This window comes from Malaclemys terrapin, chromosome 4, assembly GCF_027887155.1.
Source record: "Malaclemys terrapin pileata isolate rMalTer1 chromosome 4, rMalTer1.hap1, whole genome shotgun sequence".
NCBI classification, from domain to species: Eukaryota; Metazoa; Chordata; order Testudines; family Emydidae; genus Malaclemys; species Malaclemys terrapin.
Genome location: NC_071508.1, coordinates 105,330,634 through 105,347,087, shown reverse-complemented (window position 1 = coordinate 105,347,087; position 16,454 = coordinate 105,330,634). Strand labels below are relative to the sequence as shown.

General features: G+C 39.6%; 1 protein-coding gene across 1 annotated transcript in view; it reads right to left on the bottom strand.

Moving 5' to 3' along the window:
* AKAP6 (A-kinase anchoring protein 6) overlaps window positions 1-16,454 on the bottom strand; it is a 303,477-nt gene that overhangs the window by 24,247 nt on the left and 262,776 nt on the right. The window contains exon 12 of the mRNA XM_054028181.1: window positions 13,465-13,680. Within this exon, the coding sequence (XP_053884156.1) occupies window positions 13,465-13,680 (216 nt within the window). The remainder of the gene's footprint in view (window positions 1-13,464; window positions 13,681-16,454) is intronic.

The following is a 16,454-nucleotide window of genomic DNA, read 5'->3' as shown; positions in this document are numbered from 1 at the left end:
CCCATTCTGAGTCTAGAGCTAGTGTGATTATTGGATGAAAAAATCAAGTTTCTGAAACATTTTTGTGACAGGTTGATTTGAAAATATGTTAGTTGTTTGAAATTGCTCAGAAGTTTAGAATGTTAGATTCAGCTCCAAAGGGATGTTTACTGGGTGAAGTGCCAATCAGACAGTCCAATGCAATTACCCACAAGGGCATACACTACATATGCAGTGGTATTCATATGATAAATTAAAAAGCCATGTAGTAAGTTGCATTTATCATGCAGTTTTGATGATCTCATCATGACAGCATTCCAAACCTATGAATAGCTGTAAACGACCATTTAAAAAAAAACAAATTGGCAAAGAATTGTTGTCTTCTTCCCACCAAATGTTAAATTCTCTTACTCCAAACCCAAAATGACACTGGTCTGTGGCACAAGATGGGAAATATTCAGCCTAGGAACAAGTCTATTGCCTGGATATACTGAAGGGAGGACAGGAGACACTATATATGGTTTAATCAGGCTGCAACTTTATTATTAGATGTCTGGGATTATCCAGAAGATAAACATGTACAGTGCAGGTAACTCCATGATCATTTCAATATCCACCTGGGGGCTTCCACCAGCCCCTCCCTCCTTTCTTCTGTTGTGGTCCCCTAGCCAACCCATTGCTGGGACCTTACCATCCCTCCTACCCTTGAAAAAGGGTTATGGTGGGCTATAAGTTAAAGGGGTTGTCTCCCTGCTGTACCAGTCACAGGAGCCCTGACCCCCCCCCCCCATTCCGCTCCTTTAACAAACACCTCCTTTTTAAGCCCTTTTCCAACCCATTTATCAGGTCACTGTATCCCTTCCCTATAGAGTACCTGCACTGGACAGCCGCCCCACACTTACATAATAAGTTGCAATATCATAGCCTAACTCCCTTCCCTTCTCACCCTAACAAAGCCCCCCGCCCAATCTGCTGTGGGGAAGGTGACCCTCCCCCAAACCCCTCGCACCACTCACTCCACCTTGGCCAATCTGGTGGTGAGGGAAAAATTCCTTGCCAGCCCCCCTAGAAAGGAGCGGTTAGTGCAATGCCCACATCAGGCCCTGACCAAACCTGTTATTTTACCAGCTCTAAGGGGAGGGAGGGGAGGTGCCACTCCACCTGGTCTGGGGAAAAGAGGCTTTTCTTGTTGGGCCTGTCCCTTATAAATTCCCCAGTCCTTCCAGTCCCTGGGGATATGTCAGCGTTGCCACGCTGACCCTTTTGGAGCCGCTTCCGAGCCCCTCTCTCACCCCAGCCTGTAAAGCGCTAAACCCCTTCCCCGGCAAACTAGACAACAGCCTACCGCTTAAAGGTGTGGTATGGTCAAAATTTTTCACCTGTGTGACAACAGAGATGGGAGCTTTATACACACTGGAAAGAAGGATTCCCAGCACCTCAGTGTGTAGGATAATACAGCACTGAAGGACCTTAGAAGATCCTGAGATATTTGAGTTTAAAATTATGAAAATTTTAAAATATTTGATATTTGAGTTTAAAATTATGAAAATTCCAATATATCTTTTTTGAGATGGGGCGACCACATCTGCATACAGTATTCAAGATGTGGGCGTACCATGGATTTATATAGAGACAACATGATATTTTCTGTCCTATTATCTATCCCTTTCTTAATTATTCCCAGCATTCTGTTGGCTTTTTTGACTGCCGCTGCACATTGAGTGGATGTTTTCAAGAACTATCCACAATAACCCCAAGATCTCTTTCTTGAGTGGTTGCAGCTAATTTAGACTCCACCATTTTATATGTATAGTTGGGATTATGCATTTATCAACATTGAATTTCATCTGCCATTTTGTTGCCCAGTCATCCAGTTTTAAGAGATCCTTTTGTAGCTCTTCGCAGTCTGCCTGGCTCTTAACAATCTTTAGTAATTTTGTATCATCTGCAAATTTTGCCACCTCACTGTTTATCCCTTTTCCCACATCATTTATGAATATTTTGAATAGGACTGGTCCTAGAACAGACCCCTGGGCGACACCACTATTTACCTCTCTCCATTCTGAAAACTGACAATATATACCTACTCTTTTAACTAGTTACCAATCCATGAGAGCACCTTCCCTCTTATCCCGTGGCAGCTTACTTTGCATAAGAGCCTTTGGTGAGGGACCTTGTCAAAGGCTTTCTGAAAATCTAAGTACACTATATCCACTGGATCACCTTGGTCCACATGCTTGTTGACCCCCTCAAAGAATTCTAGTAGATTGGTGAGGCATGATTTCCCTTTACTAAAACCATGTTGACTTTTCCTCAACAAATTATGTTCATCTATATGTCTGACAATATTGTTCTTTATTATAGTTTCAACCAGTTTGCCCGGTACTAAAGTTGGGCTTACAGGCCTGTAATTGCTGGGATCGCCTCTGGAGTCCTTTTAAAAAACTGTCATCACATTAGCTGTCCTCCAGTCATGTGGTACTGAAGCTGATTTAAATGATAGGTTACAGATTACAGTTAGTTCTGCAATTTCACATTTAAGTTCCTTCAGAACTCTTGCGTGAATACCATCTGGTCGTGGTGACTTATTGCTGTTTAATTTATCAATTTGTTCCAAAACCTGCTCTAATGATACCTGAATCTGGGACAGTTCCTCAGATCTGTCACCTAAAAAGAATGGCTCAGGTTTGGGAATCTCTAAACTTTGCTTGAAACTTTGACTTGAATGAAAGTCACTGATTTCTGTTCTAACAAGTACTGTCCTACGCTGTGTTCCTGTTGACTAATAAACCTTCTGTTTTGCTGTTTTGCTGGCTGAGAGTCACATCTGACTGCAGAGTTGGGGTTTAGGGCCCTCTGGCTTCACCAGGAGCCCCGCCCGGGTGGACTCGCTGCAGGAAGTGCATGATGTGGAAGGGGATGCTGAATGCTCCGAGGTCAGACTCAGGAAGGTCGAAGCTGCGTAAGCTTCTTGCCCTGGAGACAGTATGTCAGAGAGAGGAGGCATGCTCCCCCAGAGTCCTGGCTGGCTTTGTATGGAGTAGTTCCAGAGCACTGACCCAGTGACTCCATGACAGTGTCCAATACATTTTGATAGATAGTAACTAAGACATCTGGCTTCCCAGAAGAAGGAATATAAAAAAAAGTGCATAAAACATTTTAAAAAAACTTTCCAAAAGGTTTATAAAATATTTTTTTCTGTAAAATAGGTGGCATATGCAACATTGATGACGTTGTTCAATGTACAAATCTTATTGAGACATGTTTGGAATTATTATAACTCATTGTGGCTTTGCCATTTGTAAGAAATATTGAAATCTTAATATCAGGATAAAAAAACTTTAAGCCTCACTACACCGTAAAATTTTTCATATATATACATATATATTATATGAGAGAATGACTTCATAGTATTTATGATGAAAATAGAAGGCTCTTCAGTCCATGAAATAGATTACTGAAAACTGCTCATGAGAGTGACTGAAGGACACTAACACAGATATACAATTTTTTACCCCATTCTAACTTGCAATATGGTTTAAAACAACTATAACAACAAAGCATGAAAGGTCCGATACTGCCAAACGTTACCAATTGCATGGTCCTTGCTACCTTGACTAGTCTGAATGAAGTCAAGTACTCACCGTAGTAAGTAGTACACCTAGCAGTGAATGCAAGAACAGGCATCCAAGTTTTAATTTAAAATATACTGGAAAATGTATGTATGTGTGATTTATTTTGCATGTAGAATGTTTTCTTTACAAACATGGCCAGCCTGAAGTAAACATTACCACTCATACAAAGAAAGCCAGTTTCTAAAGTTAAAAACTGGATAGCTTTCAAATACTTCACAGAAAAGTGTGCGCTGCATCAAGAAATAGAAAAAAAAATCAAGGAAGAGAATGGGGGGTAATTAAGTATTTGCAGCAATTGATTTTCTCATTAAAATAATTCTTTTCTTTTAATTTAATTCCATTCATCCTTTTGTGCTCATGTTCATTGAAGTAAGCAACTTCCAAATGATGTTCCGCAGATTTGGCCAGATACTGTGGTGAGGGTGGAAGACTAGATGTGTCAGGGGCTTTGTAATAGGTCAGAGAGACTTTCACCTCTCGGTCAATATTTTCAATTCAACTGAGGTGAGTAGTCACTGAAATTTGTTACTATTTGATGGCTGTTCAGTGGCCTATTAGAAATGTACTTCTTGGTTTCAATCCACTGGAATCCATATCATACTCAACACAACCACAATTAGCAATACATGCTGCCTTTTTTGATAGTTTTAACAGAGAGAAAAGGTCTTAAAGGGCATGTCCTATTATCTTAACCCTAGAAGTTATCCTTCTAGTTCAATGGAGAGCTGTACTGGTGAGAGGCAGTGTAGACAAGCCTACACCACTATTGCTTATGCTGCATCTCTTCAGTGCATGGAGAGAGGACTGCAGTCCCCCGGGCAGTCAACTCTGCTCCTCTCTTTCATGAATACAACAGAGCAACAACAGCCAAAATAATTAAAAAAAATCCTTACAAATCCATGTTCAGCTATGAATGGTATCACCGACTAAGCAGGTACCTCTTACCTACTCCAAGCCCCAGTCCACACAAACTATACATGGGCAAATCTCACCCCCCCTTCTTAGGGCTTGACTTTTTAAATCAAATAAATGAGCAACAAAATCTAGTCCATGGCTTCTCCCCAGGCTTGATTGCTCAGCCTACCCCCCAAATCTTCTCTGCCTGAGGCTGAAGGGTAAGCTAGTCTGGGAGCACGCTTCTTTTCTTTTTATTCCCGCCAGGCCTGATACTGCTGGCAATGTGCAAAGTGATGCTGGCTTTAGCACCTGTCCCCTGAACACACCATTATCACCTTCTTGCCTAGTCCTGCCTGGGGCTTGTTCCTCCCGTCCCCGGCTTCAAACTGAACTTCGTTTAAACTAAAATGTGCCAAATAACATGTTTAAAATCAGAGCCATAGCAAATGATCTGACCCACTGGCAGTGAGCTCAAATGATCTCCTTTTAGAGCTCCCTCAGCTGACTGGCATTTTCCTGCTAAACTTAATTCATATTATTAGCTTGAATGTATCCATTAGCCTTGTGATGGTTTGTAGTGAGAATATGCCACACTCAGATGTGTTAAAAACTGCCATTTGGGAAGGCTAAATGGCTAAAAGAGTTGGCAGTGTGATATGGAGTTTCTCACCTCTAGATTGTTGGTCAAAACTGGGGTCAGGTTGGTAGTGACTGAAAGTCTTTTACATCTGACTGTTTGCAGACCTATATGAAATGATTTGATGAGTTTGGTTTATTGGTGTTTATCTCACAAAACCACCACTACATTTGGCACTGATTGACACCCTTGGCAGACAGCTCAAAGGATTTCAAGGACAAGGAACCTCAGCTTTCCTCTGGATCATACAGGAAGATCCTCCAGATGGCCAGGTATCTTGTTTGTGGAGGGGTGTAGTTTTGGAGAGCACGAAAGTGCCACTGCTAATGCTGTAAATAAATATAGTACTTCAGCTACCAAGACAGTCAAGCTTGGCACCTGTTTTCACTCAGTTTAGCTAGCTTCTCCACTGAGGTTATTTCCTTTTCCATCTAGAGGGAAGCCAATGGTGTTTCTCTTTCAGAAGCCCTACAGAGATCAAATAGACTAGCACCTGTCACTGAGTCTAAAATCACAAAAAGTTCATTTTTAAAAAGCTGCCACCCAATGCAACAGGAATTTCAAATTTTGACATCAGTGGTTCTGACTTGATGATTTGAAAAATATGACGGTGACATGAAAAAATGAATAGGAATCTTTTTGTGAAACAAGCTAAATGCTGTATTAGCGTACTCTCTTCTAGGAGAAGTCATTTGTAATTTAGTAAATATAAGGAATTAACTAATGACTTTGATAGGGCTTGATTATGTAAAGCAGAAGAGCACTTTGTACAGGACGTTGAATGTCCTCCTCACCAAGTAAGATAATGGGAAAGCTGAGGATTTTCAGCATCCCACAGGATCAGACCCTTATGTAGCACTTCTAAACTTTACACAGCTTTTTTTCAGCTATCTCCAACCTTACAAAAATAATGGCTTAATTAAACTCTTTCAGTTGAGTAAGTTTTTGTTTAGTTTTGCTACCTAACAAAGTAATGGAGCAATAACTAATACATTTGTCAACTCTGGAGTTTAGAACAAATATCAGTCCATTGCTTTTTTTTTTTTTTTTTTTAAATGTATCAATGAAAAGGACACAGAAAAAGTGAGGGGGAGATTTGATTTAGCTCTGAATTCAGTATTTTAAAAAACTGTTTTCTTTTCCCAAATGTGCCAGAGAGAGGCAGGCGAACAGGGGAAAGGAATGAGATATCAGCTCAGCAGCCATGTAGAAGTTTTTAACATTTTGTTTTTCAAAGTGAATTATAAAGACTCAAAGAGGAGGCTGGGAAAAATCCCAAACAGCACATTAAGAACCGTCTTCCCCTCCTAAGAAATAAGCATCCAAGAAACAAGCTCATGGAAAAGAGAGCGAAAGAAACCCTTTTTTTTTTTTTTTAAGTGAGCTGTCTCACCATTACAGATTTTCCCAAGTCCTTACAACTCTAATTAAAATGTGGTAATTGGTTATGTTACCTCAATTACCATGACGCATGGACATTGATGCAAAGCGACACCAATTGAATCCCTTGGGTGTTATACCCCAAGGCCATCCCATTTATTTTGGCCTTATTATTTTCAATTATGTGGCTGGATGTACAGCATACTTTCAGAGCCAATACACATGGGGCTTTTTCTGGACATATAGTGCAGTGTACATACAGGATGACTCGGGAGATAAAAAAAATTTGCATGAAGCACAGAAGTGGACGTTAACACCATAAAAAGACTAAAAGACAGGAATATTTCAGAGGTATTACAGGGCAGTTTGAAAATTAGAGCATTCTGAACCCAAATTTTCTTGGCTGAAAACATCTATTTTATGAGTCTGATTAGTACTGCCCCCTCAATAATTAGCAATCTCTGTTGATTGAGAAAAGAGATTGTGAATTTCTGCATAAAACTGATCAGAATTCTGCACTTATTGCATGAGCAGAGTACCTGACATCTATGGGAGCTCTGCTTATGGAATGAGCAGCTTCTCCAGTAATTGAGAAAGACAGGGGTATGGGAGGTGCAAACTTTGGGAGAATAACAATTTGAAAATATAGATTTGGACCCCAGTCCTTGGCAGCACTACATGTACTTTGTGCTACTCCAGCAGTGTAAAACAGCTGCAATGACAGCCAAACTGGCTGGCAAAAGTTTCTGCTTGTGTGGGTAGTGTACTTTCATACTAACCCCATTGTGGCCCATAGTGTAAGGGGGAATCCAGGAGGCATGTGGCCAGGGCATCTCTACACTTGGCTATCTGTGGCTACTGGAATGAACTATTGAAGCCATAGGTGCAAGTCATTCTGGGGATAGCCCTGGATGGCAACAGGATCAGGGTAACACAAAGGTAGCAGTAAGCAATCTTTGTGTCCCACCCTCAGCTAACCTCAACACAACTTGTAGAGAGCACTGAATCAAGTCTTTCAGCTATTTAGTGTTTTCACAAGTGTCTCTTTGTCTTCTAAGGCTAGGTCTACACTACCCGCCTGAATCGGCGGGTAGAAAACGACCTCTCGGGGATCGATTTATCGCGTCCCAACGGGACGCGACAATCGATCCCCGAATCGACGCTCTTACTCCACCAGCGGAGGTGGGAGTAAGCGCCGTCGACAGGAAGCCGCAGAAGTCGATTTTGCCGCCGTCCTCACAGCGGGGTAAGTCGGCTGCGATACGTCGAATTCAGCTACGCTATTCACGTAGCTGAATTTGCGTATCTTAAATCGACTCCCACCTGTAGTGTAGATGTACCCTAAGAAAGCTGCTAGTAAGGTCTCTTTTGGTGTATATTATGTGCCATTTGTGTGGTTCTGAAACTAAGAATTAGGAGACCATAACTGTAAAATACAATAAAAGTGGGGTGGTGACTAACAAAAAAAGAAAAGAAAAAATTGTAATTACTCAAATATTAGAGCATATAACTGGTGCTATTTGGCAGTCCTGTTGACAGCCTCAGTACCAGAGGCCAAGGACTGAATGAAAATGGTGGACTAAACTCTCTTATACCAAGTGGTGGTCCTTTCAGAACTGGGAGGAGGCACATTTGCAGAGTAGCATGGGGAATCTTGCAGTGACGTACCATATATAAATAGGCCTCACATTCTGAATCATTCACACTTTTTGCTTCATTAAAAAATAGGACTTTATACTCTATATTCCCGTACTGGCTAACTGAAAGACAGCTGTTAGAGATTGGAGGTGGTGATGTGAGGACTAGAATGCAATTGGATCTCAAAGTGCTTTAAAAATGCTAATGGCTTAAGCATTGCAACATCCCTGTGAGGTAGGAAATTATTATTCCCATTTTACACCCAGAGAAACTGAAGCACAGATAAAGAGTCCCAGGTCTCCCAACTCCCAGGTAAATTCTTCAGCCAAAAGACCAACGAATCATTTATTGTTTTTAAATTAAATCAAATCATTATTTTACCTAGCCTCTTTAACCTAGCCAACTTTTTTGCCCCTTTGAGTGATTCTGAATTATAATGCTACTTTCTAGATTCTTCTGCATCGTGAGAGGGCCATCTTTTGCCAGACTTTGGTTTTTGCATTACATACTAATACCTCTTTGTTATGTCTAGGTTTGTGAGGCAGCCTATTGCAAGGATAATGAAAAATTCAATAAAGATTTTTTTTAAGGCATCAAGAAATAAAATAAATTTGAAAGAAACCTACAAACCCTTTGTAATTAACTCCAACCTAGCTTTCAGAAGGGGATAAGCAATCAAAATAAGAAGTAACTGAGGATAATAAGGAAGAGTAAAAAGATAAAGGAAAATTCTGGTATACAAATTAAGAGGAGAATGGAAGATGCAAGCAACTCCTGCGCCTCTGTATGGCAACATAATCAGCTGTCTTATTTACTGTCAGAGAGTCAGATGCCATCGGAGGTATAAAACATCTCATTTGCTTTCATAAATTACAGTATACTGTGGGCAACCTCAAATAAAGACTTGTTACCAGGGGATACTGTTTATGTGCCAAGACTGGCACACCATCAAGTGCAGAGAGATGGGGAAGCAGAGGAAGCAATCTTGGGACCATCCCAAGAAATGACTACACAGGAACTGAGTGAAAGGAAAAGCTATAGCATGCCAACTCAGGACTGGGGAAGCGTAAAAACCCAGAATTCTACTGAGGTTGGTGCATCTTTCAGTGCTGAGAATTCAAATGGTTTTATCAACCTCAGAAATCTGTGGATACTGCTATGTTTATACAATCATATTATAAAAAAATCCACAACAAAACACTCCAAAACAAAATACTGCCCTAAATGAAAATTAAATGAGCATCCCGATAGTTCTTAATATCTGCCATTTCTCAGCAGAGAGGAAGGTATGAACCCTACCCGGTTGCAGACAACTCAGTCTAGCACACAAGTTCTGCTTCCCCCAGGCAAAGTGGGAACAAAGCAGTGTGCAGCTTGTGAAGTTCCATGGCATCCAGACATCAAGTAACACACAGCACTTGTACAGTCTCTCTACCTCGGCTCCCAATCGATTCCAATCCCAAACAGAGCCACAAGACTCACTTTGCTCCTGCTGCAACAGCAGTGCCGAACTCTAATTAGCACATAGCAGCTTATTTAGAATAACTGCAGCTCCAAACAGCAAATAGCTTACACATAGCAGCTGTTCACGTGCAAGAGGAGAGAATATGCTCTCTCTGAAAAAACTTGGACCTCTATTCAGCAGCCTCCAGGATTTCTCACAGTTGCATCTTGCTCCTGCTCCAGGCACAAGAGAACAGCTATACTTACTACAGCAACTATAAGTTTTAAGAATGAAAAAAATATCCAGTTAGCCTCTTTGTGGCAGCTCGCATCTCAGTGAAATATAGTAGAAACCCAGGTCAGCCTCTTTCTGGTAATTGTACTCCCATTACAGCAGCCTCCAGCAACCGAGCTTCAAGATTTTTAGAACTGCATTTGTTCCGTGCTGCAAGGTACAAGACAACAGCTAGTGTACACTCTTGCTGTTGCAGCTCCAAGCTTCAACTAGTTTCTCTACAGCAGGTCCACTCAACAAACCAGTCCAACTCTACAGCCCTAGGTAATGGTTTCTTAGAGCTATTGCTATCATTTAAAAACATAGACAAAAATAAAAAAATCCCAAAATTGCCTCAGGGTTGGATCAGTTACCAGACATTGCAAAAAATAGAGAAGGGCTCATAGACCCTTGATCCAATTTTTTCCAATGAAAAAGTTCTGCTATTATCCTTTCCCCCATCACTAACTCTCCTCTTCTAATCCCTCAATGTGCACCCTTTTCACAACCATATTTTGCTGCTGACCTCCCTTGCTTCTGTTCTCAACCTCTCACTCTCTTGGGATTGTTCTCTTCAAAATTCAAGCATCAGTAAGCTGGTTATTTCCTTTCTCAACTGTCATCTCCCTTCTTTCCCTCAGATCTAAGCCTAAGTATGCAATCTACAACTGCTACCTCAAGTTCCTTACACACCCAATTTGGTTTTTGCCTTCCACTCCATTGAAACTGCTTTTCAATGGAGATTTTATCTGTTCCTTGCTATATCTTGAGGCCTTCAGCTCATCAACCTCTCTACTGCTTTTGACCCAGTTGATCTCCATCTCAACACCTGACCATCTTTCAGCATCTTCTCCTTCTTTAACTTTTGTGATACTGTCCTTTCTTGGTGGTTCTTCTATGTCTCTCGCCTTCCAACAATGTCTCCTTTTGCAGGTTCTCTTCCTGCTATGTTTTGCTTTCTGTGGGAGTCCAACAGGGCTCTACCATTGGCCCCTTCTTTTATCCCTTTATTGGATGGTTACATCTGCTCATGTGACGTCAACGGCCATTTTTAAACTGATAACTCACAAATTAATCTTTCCACTCCCTATTTGTCTCCCACTATCTAATCCCATATCTCATGTTGTCTCTCAGATGTCCCTTCCTGAATGTCTATCAACTAAAATTAAACATGGTCAAAATTGAACTCCTGGTCTTTCCTCCCCAAACCTCCGGACTTGCTTATTCACTTTTGCTATTGAACACACTATCACCCTCCCTGCCATTCCAGTAACCAGCATGAGCGCCAACTCCTCCACCTCCCTTGCACTTCACATTCAAGCCATACCTGGAGTCTTCCCTCTTCTTTCTCCACAACATTTTTAAGATCTGACTTTTTCTTTCTAGAGCTAGAGCTCTAATTCAGTCCTTTTTATCTCTGGTATTTACTGTAGCCTCCTCTGACCTCCTTAATATGCATACTTCCTCCCACCCCAAGCCAATACAACACACAGCTGCTAAAATCCTCTTCTTTGACCTTCACTGGGACCATGTTACCTCTCCCCCTTTCATTGGTTTGTTCTTCTCCTCCACATCAAGTTCCAGGTTCTTATCTTTGCCTTCATAGCCCTGTGTAACTCTGCATCTCTCATTATCCACACTTCCTCTTGCCTTGTTCCTTCCCCCCTACTCCAACACTTATGCTAGCCACGATATCCTGTTTCTCTGCTTTTCCAGTAACTCTCTCCTTTACTTTCTTCCATGTCATCTTCTACAAAGACGTACCCATTCTATGATAATCCATAAGGTCAATGCCCTTATTCATTTCCTTCATTAAGTTCCACTTTTACTGCAACACCTAGAAGAAATTAGACAACTAATCAATGGCTAAATAGACAGACACATGGGGATAGGGGGAGGGATAGCTCAGTGGTTTGAGCATTGGCCTGCTAAACCCAGGGTTGTGAGCTCAATCCTTGAAGGGGCCATTTAAGGATATGAGGCAAAAATCTGTTGGATGATTTAATTGGGGATTGGTCCTTCTTTGAGCAGGGGATTGGACTAGATGATCTCCTGAGGTCCCTTCCAACCCTGAAGTTCTATGATTAGGTTTGGATACATAATCTTTTTTTTAAAAAACCATGCAAACATCAAGATGTGAGCCATTCATCACCTCAGCCACTTTGCTTTTGTGCTGAACCCCTTTCCCACACACTATCAGTTGGTCTTTTGAGACCATTAGCACACGGGGCAGGGACTTCTGATGGGTCTGTAGAATCCCATGTACATTTTGGGTGCTATATTTATATAAAAATAATAAACAACTCAAAGAGATCTATTACTTTTTGTTTTTCTTTTAAATGGAACTTCAAAAAAAAAATCTCTGTTTAAAAAACAACCTAAACCCACAAAAGTTAACATTTCATTGCTAGTCACTTAAACTGTCAAGAAAGGGGTGGATGTAAAGTAATTTTTCCTATTTTTAAATTTATTATAAACCTAAAAATTATATAAAGTAAAATATATGTTGTTCATTCTATTATTTTTATGATGCACGTCAGTACCTGTATTGCATAGGATTATCATCATTGCTTCTATGGTTGCAGTACTCATACTTCAGTGTTAGGACAGTAACACAGGACATGTTGGGTCAATTCCTCCATTACTGTCAATGGAGTAACAGTAGGGATATGGCTTATTGTCTAAATATAGTTAATCCATTCCAGCATGGTTTTATACTGTACAAGATCTGTATAATTGACACCACTTAATTGATAGCATAAGTGATATAATATTTTGCGTCTTAGGGATTGTTTGCTAAGATAAGACCAGATGAATACATTTTCCTTATATTTTAAGTAGTACAGAACATATTACATACTCAAAGTATTCTGTCAGTGTTTCCCAACCTTTTCCAGTCTGAGGCACACTTACTTCAATAAATGATTTGTGTGGCATACCCCTCCGTGTTAAAATTATTTAAAAAACCCCTTACTTTTAATGAGAAATTTGATGTAAGGTCTGTCTCATGCACATTCACCCAAAGAGCAACAGCACAAAATGCAATTTGGTTGTGACACTAATTAAAATAAATGAGTTTTTTTTCCTCGCAAGTGACTTTTCCAAAATTCCATGGCACATCAGTGTGCCACGGCACATGGCTCGGAAACACTGTTCTATGTGAAGAATGCACTTAGTGATAGGCTGGTGCTAAAAACATTATTAACAGTGTACAGAACTTTTATGAAGAATCAAATCGAAAAAATTATGGGCCCAATCCTGCTAAATTCTGAGTAACTCGACTTGCACTGCTTTCACAGGAGTTGAATGTGCCCGGTCCTTGACAGAATAAGATCCCATGTGATTAAAAATGCAGCAAACAGAATATGTATATTATGAGTTTATCTTATTAATCAGTCATGTCCATATCCAACACTGTTTTGTGAAAAATAAAGCTTTATTTGTTGACTGTGAAGATTAGAAATGGCATCTTCAGTCAGCAAATCCACTGTAACATGAATATGTTTGCCATCCACTGGAATGATGTCTCCCATGTGACAAATGAAACAATACTAGATCTATTTAAAGCAAATATCACTCACCGGGACTTTTCCCAACTTCTTTTGTAGCCTGGTTTGCCACTGGACAGCTTGCATGACAATGGCTTCCCACCTTCTTTCAAGATTTACAATTATCAACTGCATAGACTGGTGATCTGCATTCAGATTGCAGGTCTCCTGGTCATCCAGGAGGTGCTGGCATAATCGCAACACAGAGGCTACTCCACGACGTCTCTGTTTGATCTCACAGCACAGAGACTGCAGGACAGAGAAATATCAGATGTCAGTGCAGTGTAGTCTACAAATGTATAAAATTAACTGTTAAGTTTATACTTTGTAGTGTCCAGTCTTCTTACAATATGTCTGTGTTCCATTCATTGTTTCCTTGATACTTAATATCAAAGCTTGGTGATGCACTCACAGATAGTAATAATAATGGCAATGAGGCTGCAAAGCTACTTTAAGACTCCTTCAAATTAATGCCACATGTAGCTAACTGTCTCAATGATGCTGGACGATTTACAGCACGTACAGGGTTCCCCCCAACCCCTATTCCACTGGGGCATGTCTCTGAAAATTAGTTATCCCGCCAACATCTAGTCATTCAAGGTTTTAAAATGGATTTTAAGAATCTTTCAGGAAAAATAAATAAATGCTATATTCATAAAATGGCATAGTTTAATTCAATGTTTAATTCAATGCAGATCTAGAAAATCAAAATAAAGAAAAAATATATTACTTAGAAGAACCATTAGAAATGATGGGCCATATGTTATACTCCTGAGGAAAAATGTGCAGCAGGGAAGTGCAGTGGTCCTCTTTACAATCTTTACAAATGCTTCTTGTGATTATAACAGTCCTAAGGTATTTCTTATAAATAGGAAATTAAAATAGGAATACTATAGTAATGATATCTGTGTTCAAAATTATAAATATTTAATAGCAACCACTGTATTTAATGAGAAAGATACAGTGCAACAGAGGAATACCGTTTGCGCCTCATCATGCAATTCAAACCAGTGAACAAGCCTTGTTTTTACCAAATAGCGGTTGAGGCCAGGAAATGTTGCATATACTCCAGAAACCTGTACAATTGCATTAGCAACCCCATATGATAATAGTACAACTAGTGCATCTCCCGTGCCACAACTAAGAGACACATTTCTACAATTCTGAAGGACAATGGTTGGCTACTTTTCTGTGCAGTATAGGGTCATGTATGGGGTTTTCAAGTGCTATCACCTCCACACCCAACGTTGCATCAGGATTGTATTAACTTAGGATGTCTTTTTACAGTAATTGCTATGAGGTTTGGGGGCACATAGCCTGGGCATCTATGAGGAAGAGTCCTCAGCCTTGCACTTGACCATGTACCTTTTCATGGCATGCTGTGGATCTAATATATGATTCCTAATTGGCACTTGAGCTACTCATGGCATTACACAATGTATGTAATAATGTATTTCATGCATGGAGTTTCCCCAGATAATTTAAATTGTAACTTGCCAACATCTGTTTTCCTCTGCAGGATGCCACAGATGAGAGTGCATGACCCTAGGAGAAAATCTCAACTATCATTTGAGCATTTTTGTTTCTCTTAAGGGACAGGTATTTTGTTTTTAATTTTCTGTTTAAAAAGAAAAGTAAAATAAACTCATCACAACTTTCAGAGCAGTTCACAAGTGCCAATGGCTGAAAAATATTGATAATTAAGCTGGACAGCCCCTTCTAAACTTGAATAACAAAACAATAATATTCTTTAAAAAATAAGTGAAGCTTCTGCATTATTAAATTGCTTTAAAAAAGGAAGCGATACCTAGAAGTGATGTATATCAAAACAATATTTGCCCTCCAGAAGCACTTATGCTTGTGCAATAACTCTAAGCCAAAGGACTGGAGCAAAATAGTGGTGCACATATCTAGAAATATACATCTTTCTTTTGCCTTCTGATAGTGTGCAAGTGATTTTTTTTTAATTCAAAGCCTTCAAAAGAAATGATAATTATATCCACAAACACAGCAGAATTACTAAACTACTGGCACAATTTGATTCTTCTAACAGTTAACAGATTGCTTATTAATCAACAAGGGTAAACAAGACAATGCAATCTCATTTAGAGCGTGAGTTTTAATGCCTAAAAGTATTTGTGTTCAAAATGTTAATCCCGATAAGGCTTCATTAGAAGACATCTTAAAATGATTAAGTGCATTTCATTGTAAAGTACACTGAGTAGTATATCAGCAGGTGGACATTTCATACAGATGTTCCACTTATTGATATAATGCATTCTATAGCTATTTAAATTACCCCAACTCTGTGATAGCTGGAATTCCATTATTTCTGTAATGAGAGAACTCTATACCTTTAATATTTCTGAATTTTAAATAAGGTGAATGACAAATTCCCAAACCACTATTTATGGCAAAATATGACCAGGAATTTTATTATTCAATTTAGATCAGTGCTGCATTTTCACTTCAGTTTCCTGAACTTGCCCTTATTTATTTTCCTAGGATTCATTACTATATACCTACACAGCTCTTGATGTAATCAAATGTCTGAAATATTTCCTTTCTGATGCTGTTCATTAGCCTAATATTACACTAGAAAAAAAATCTAGGTACAAATAAAGTGGTACTTAACACTGCAACAGCAAAGAAATTGAACATTATGGTGGCTTTTATGAGCTAGATTCTGCTCTCAGTTGAATCTGGTGAAAATCTGAATAAACTCCACTGAAGCTGAGAATCTGGCCCCATATCCTTAACTCATCCTCTTATCTTGATATACCTAATAATAGTATCCCCTAAAATGTTGGATGCTATAATACTGTTAGAATCCCATATAATATGACAAACTAAGGACCATTCCATTCATAAACCAAAATATGTGGGCTATAATAAGACCTGTACATGGTATTATCTGCAAGCAGAGATACAGGACCAAATTCATCTCTCATTTACATCAGTTTTCCACCAGCAGAATAACATTAACTTCAAGGAAGCTATTCTTGATTTACATGGGTATGACA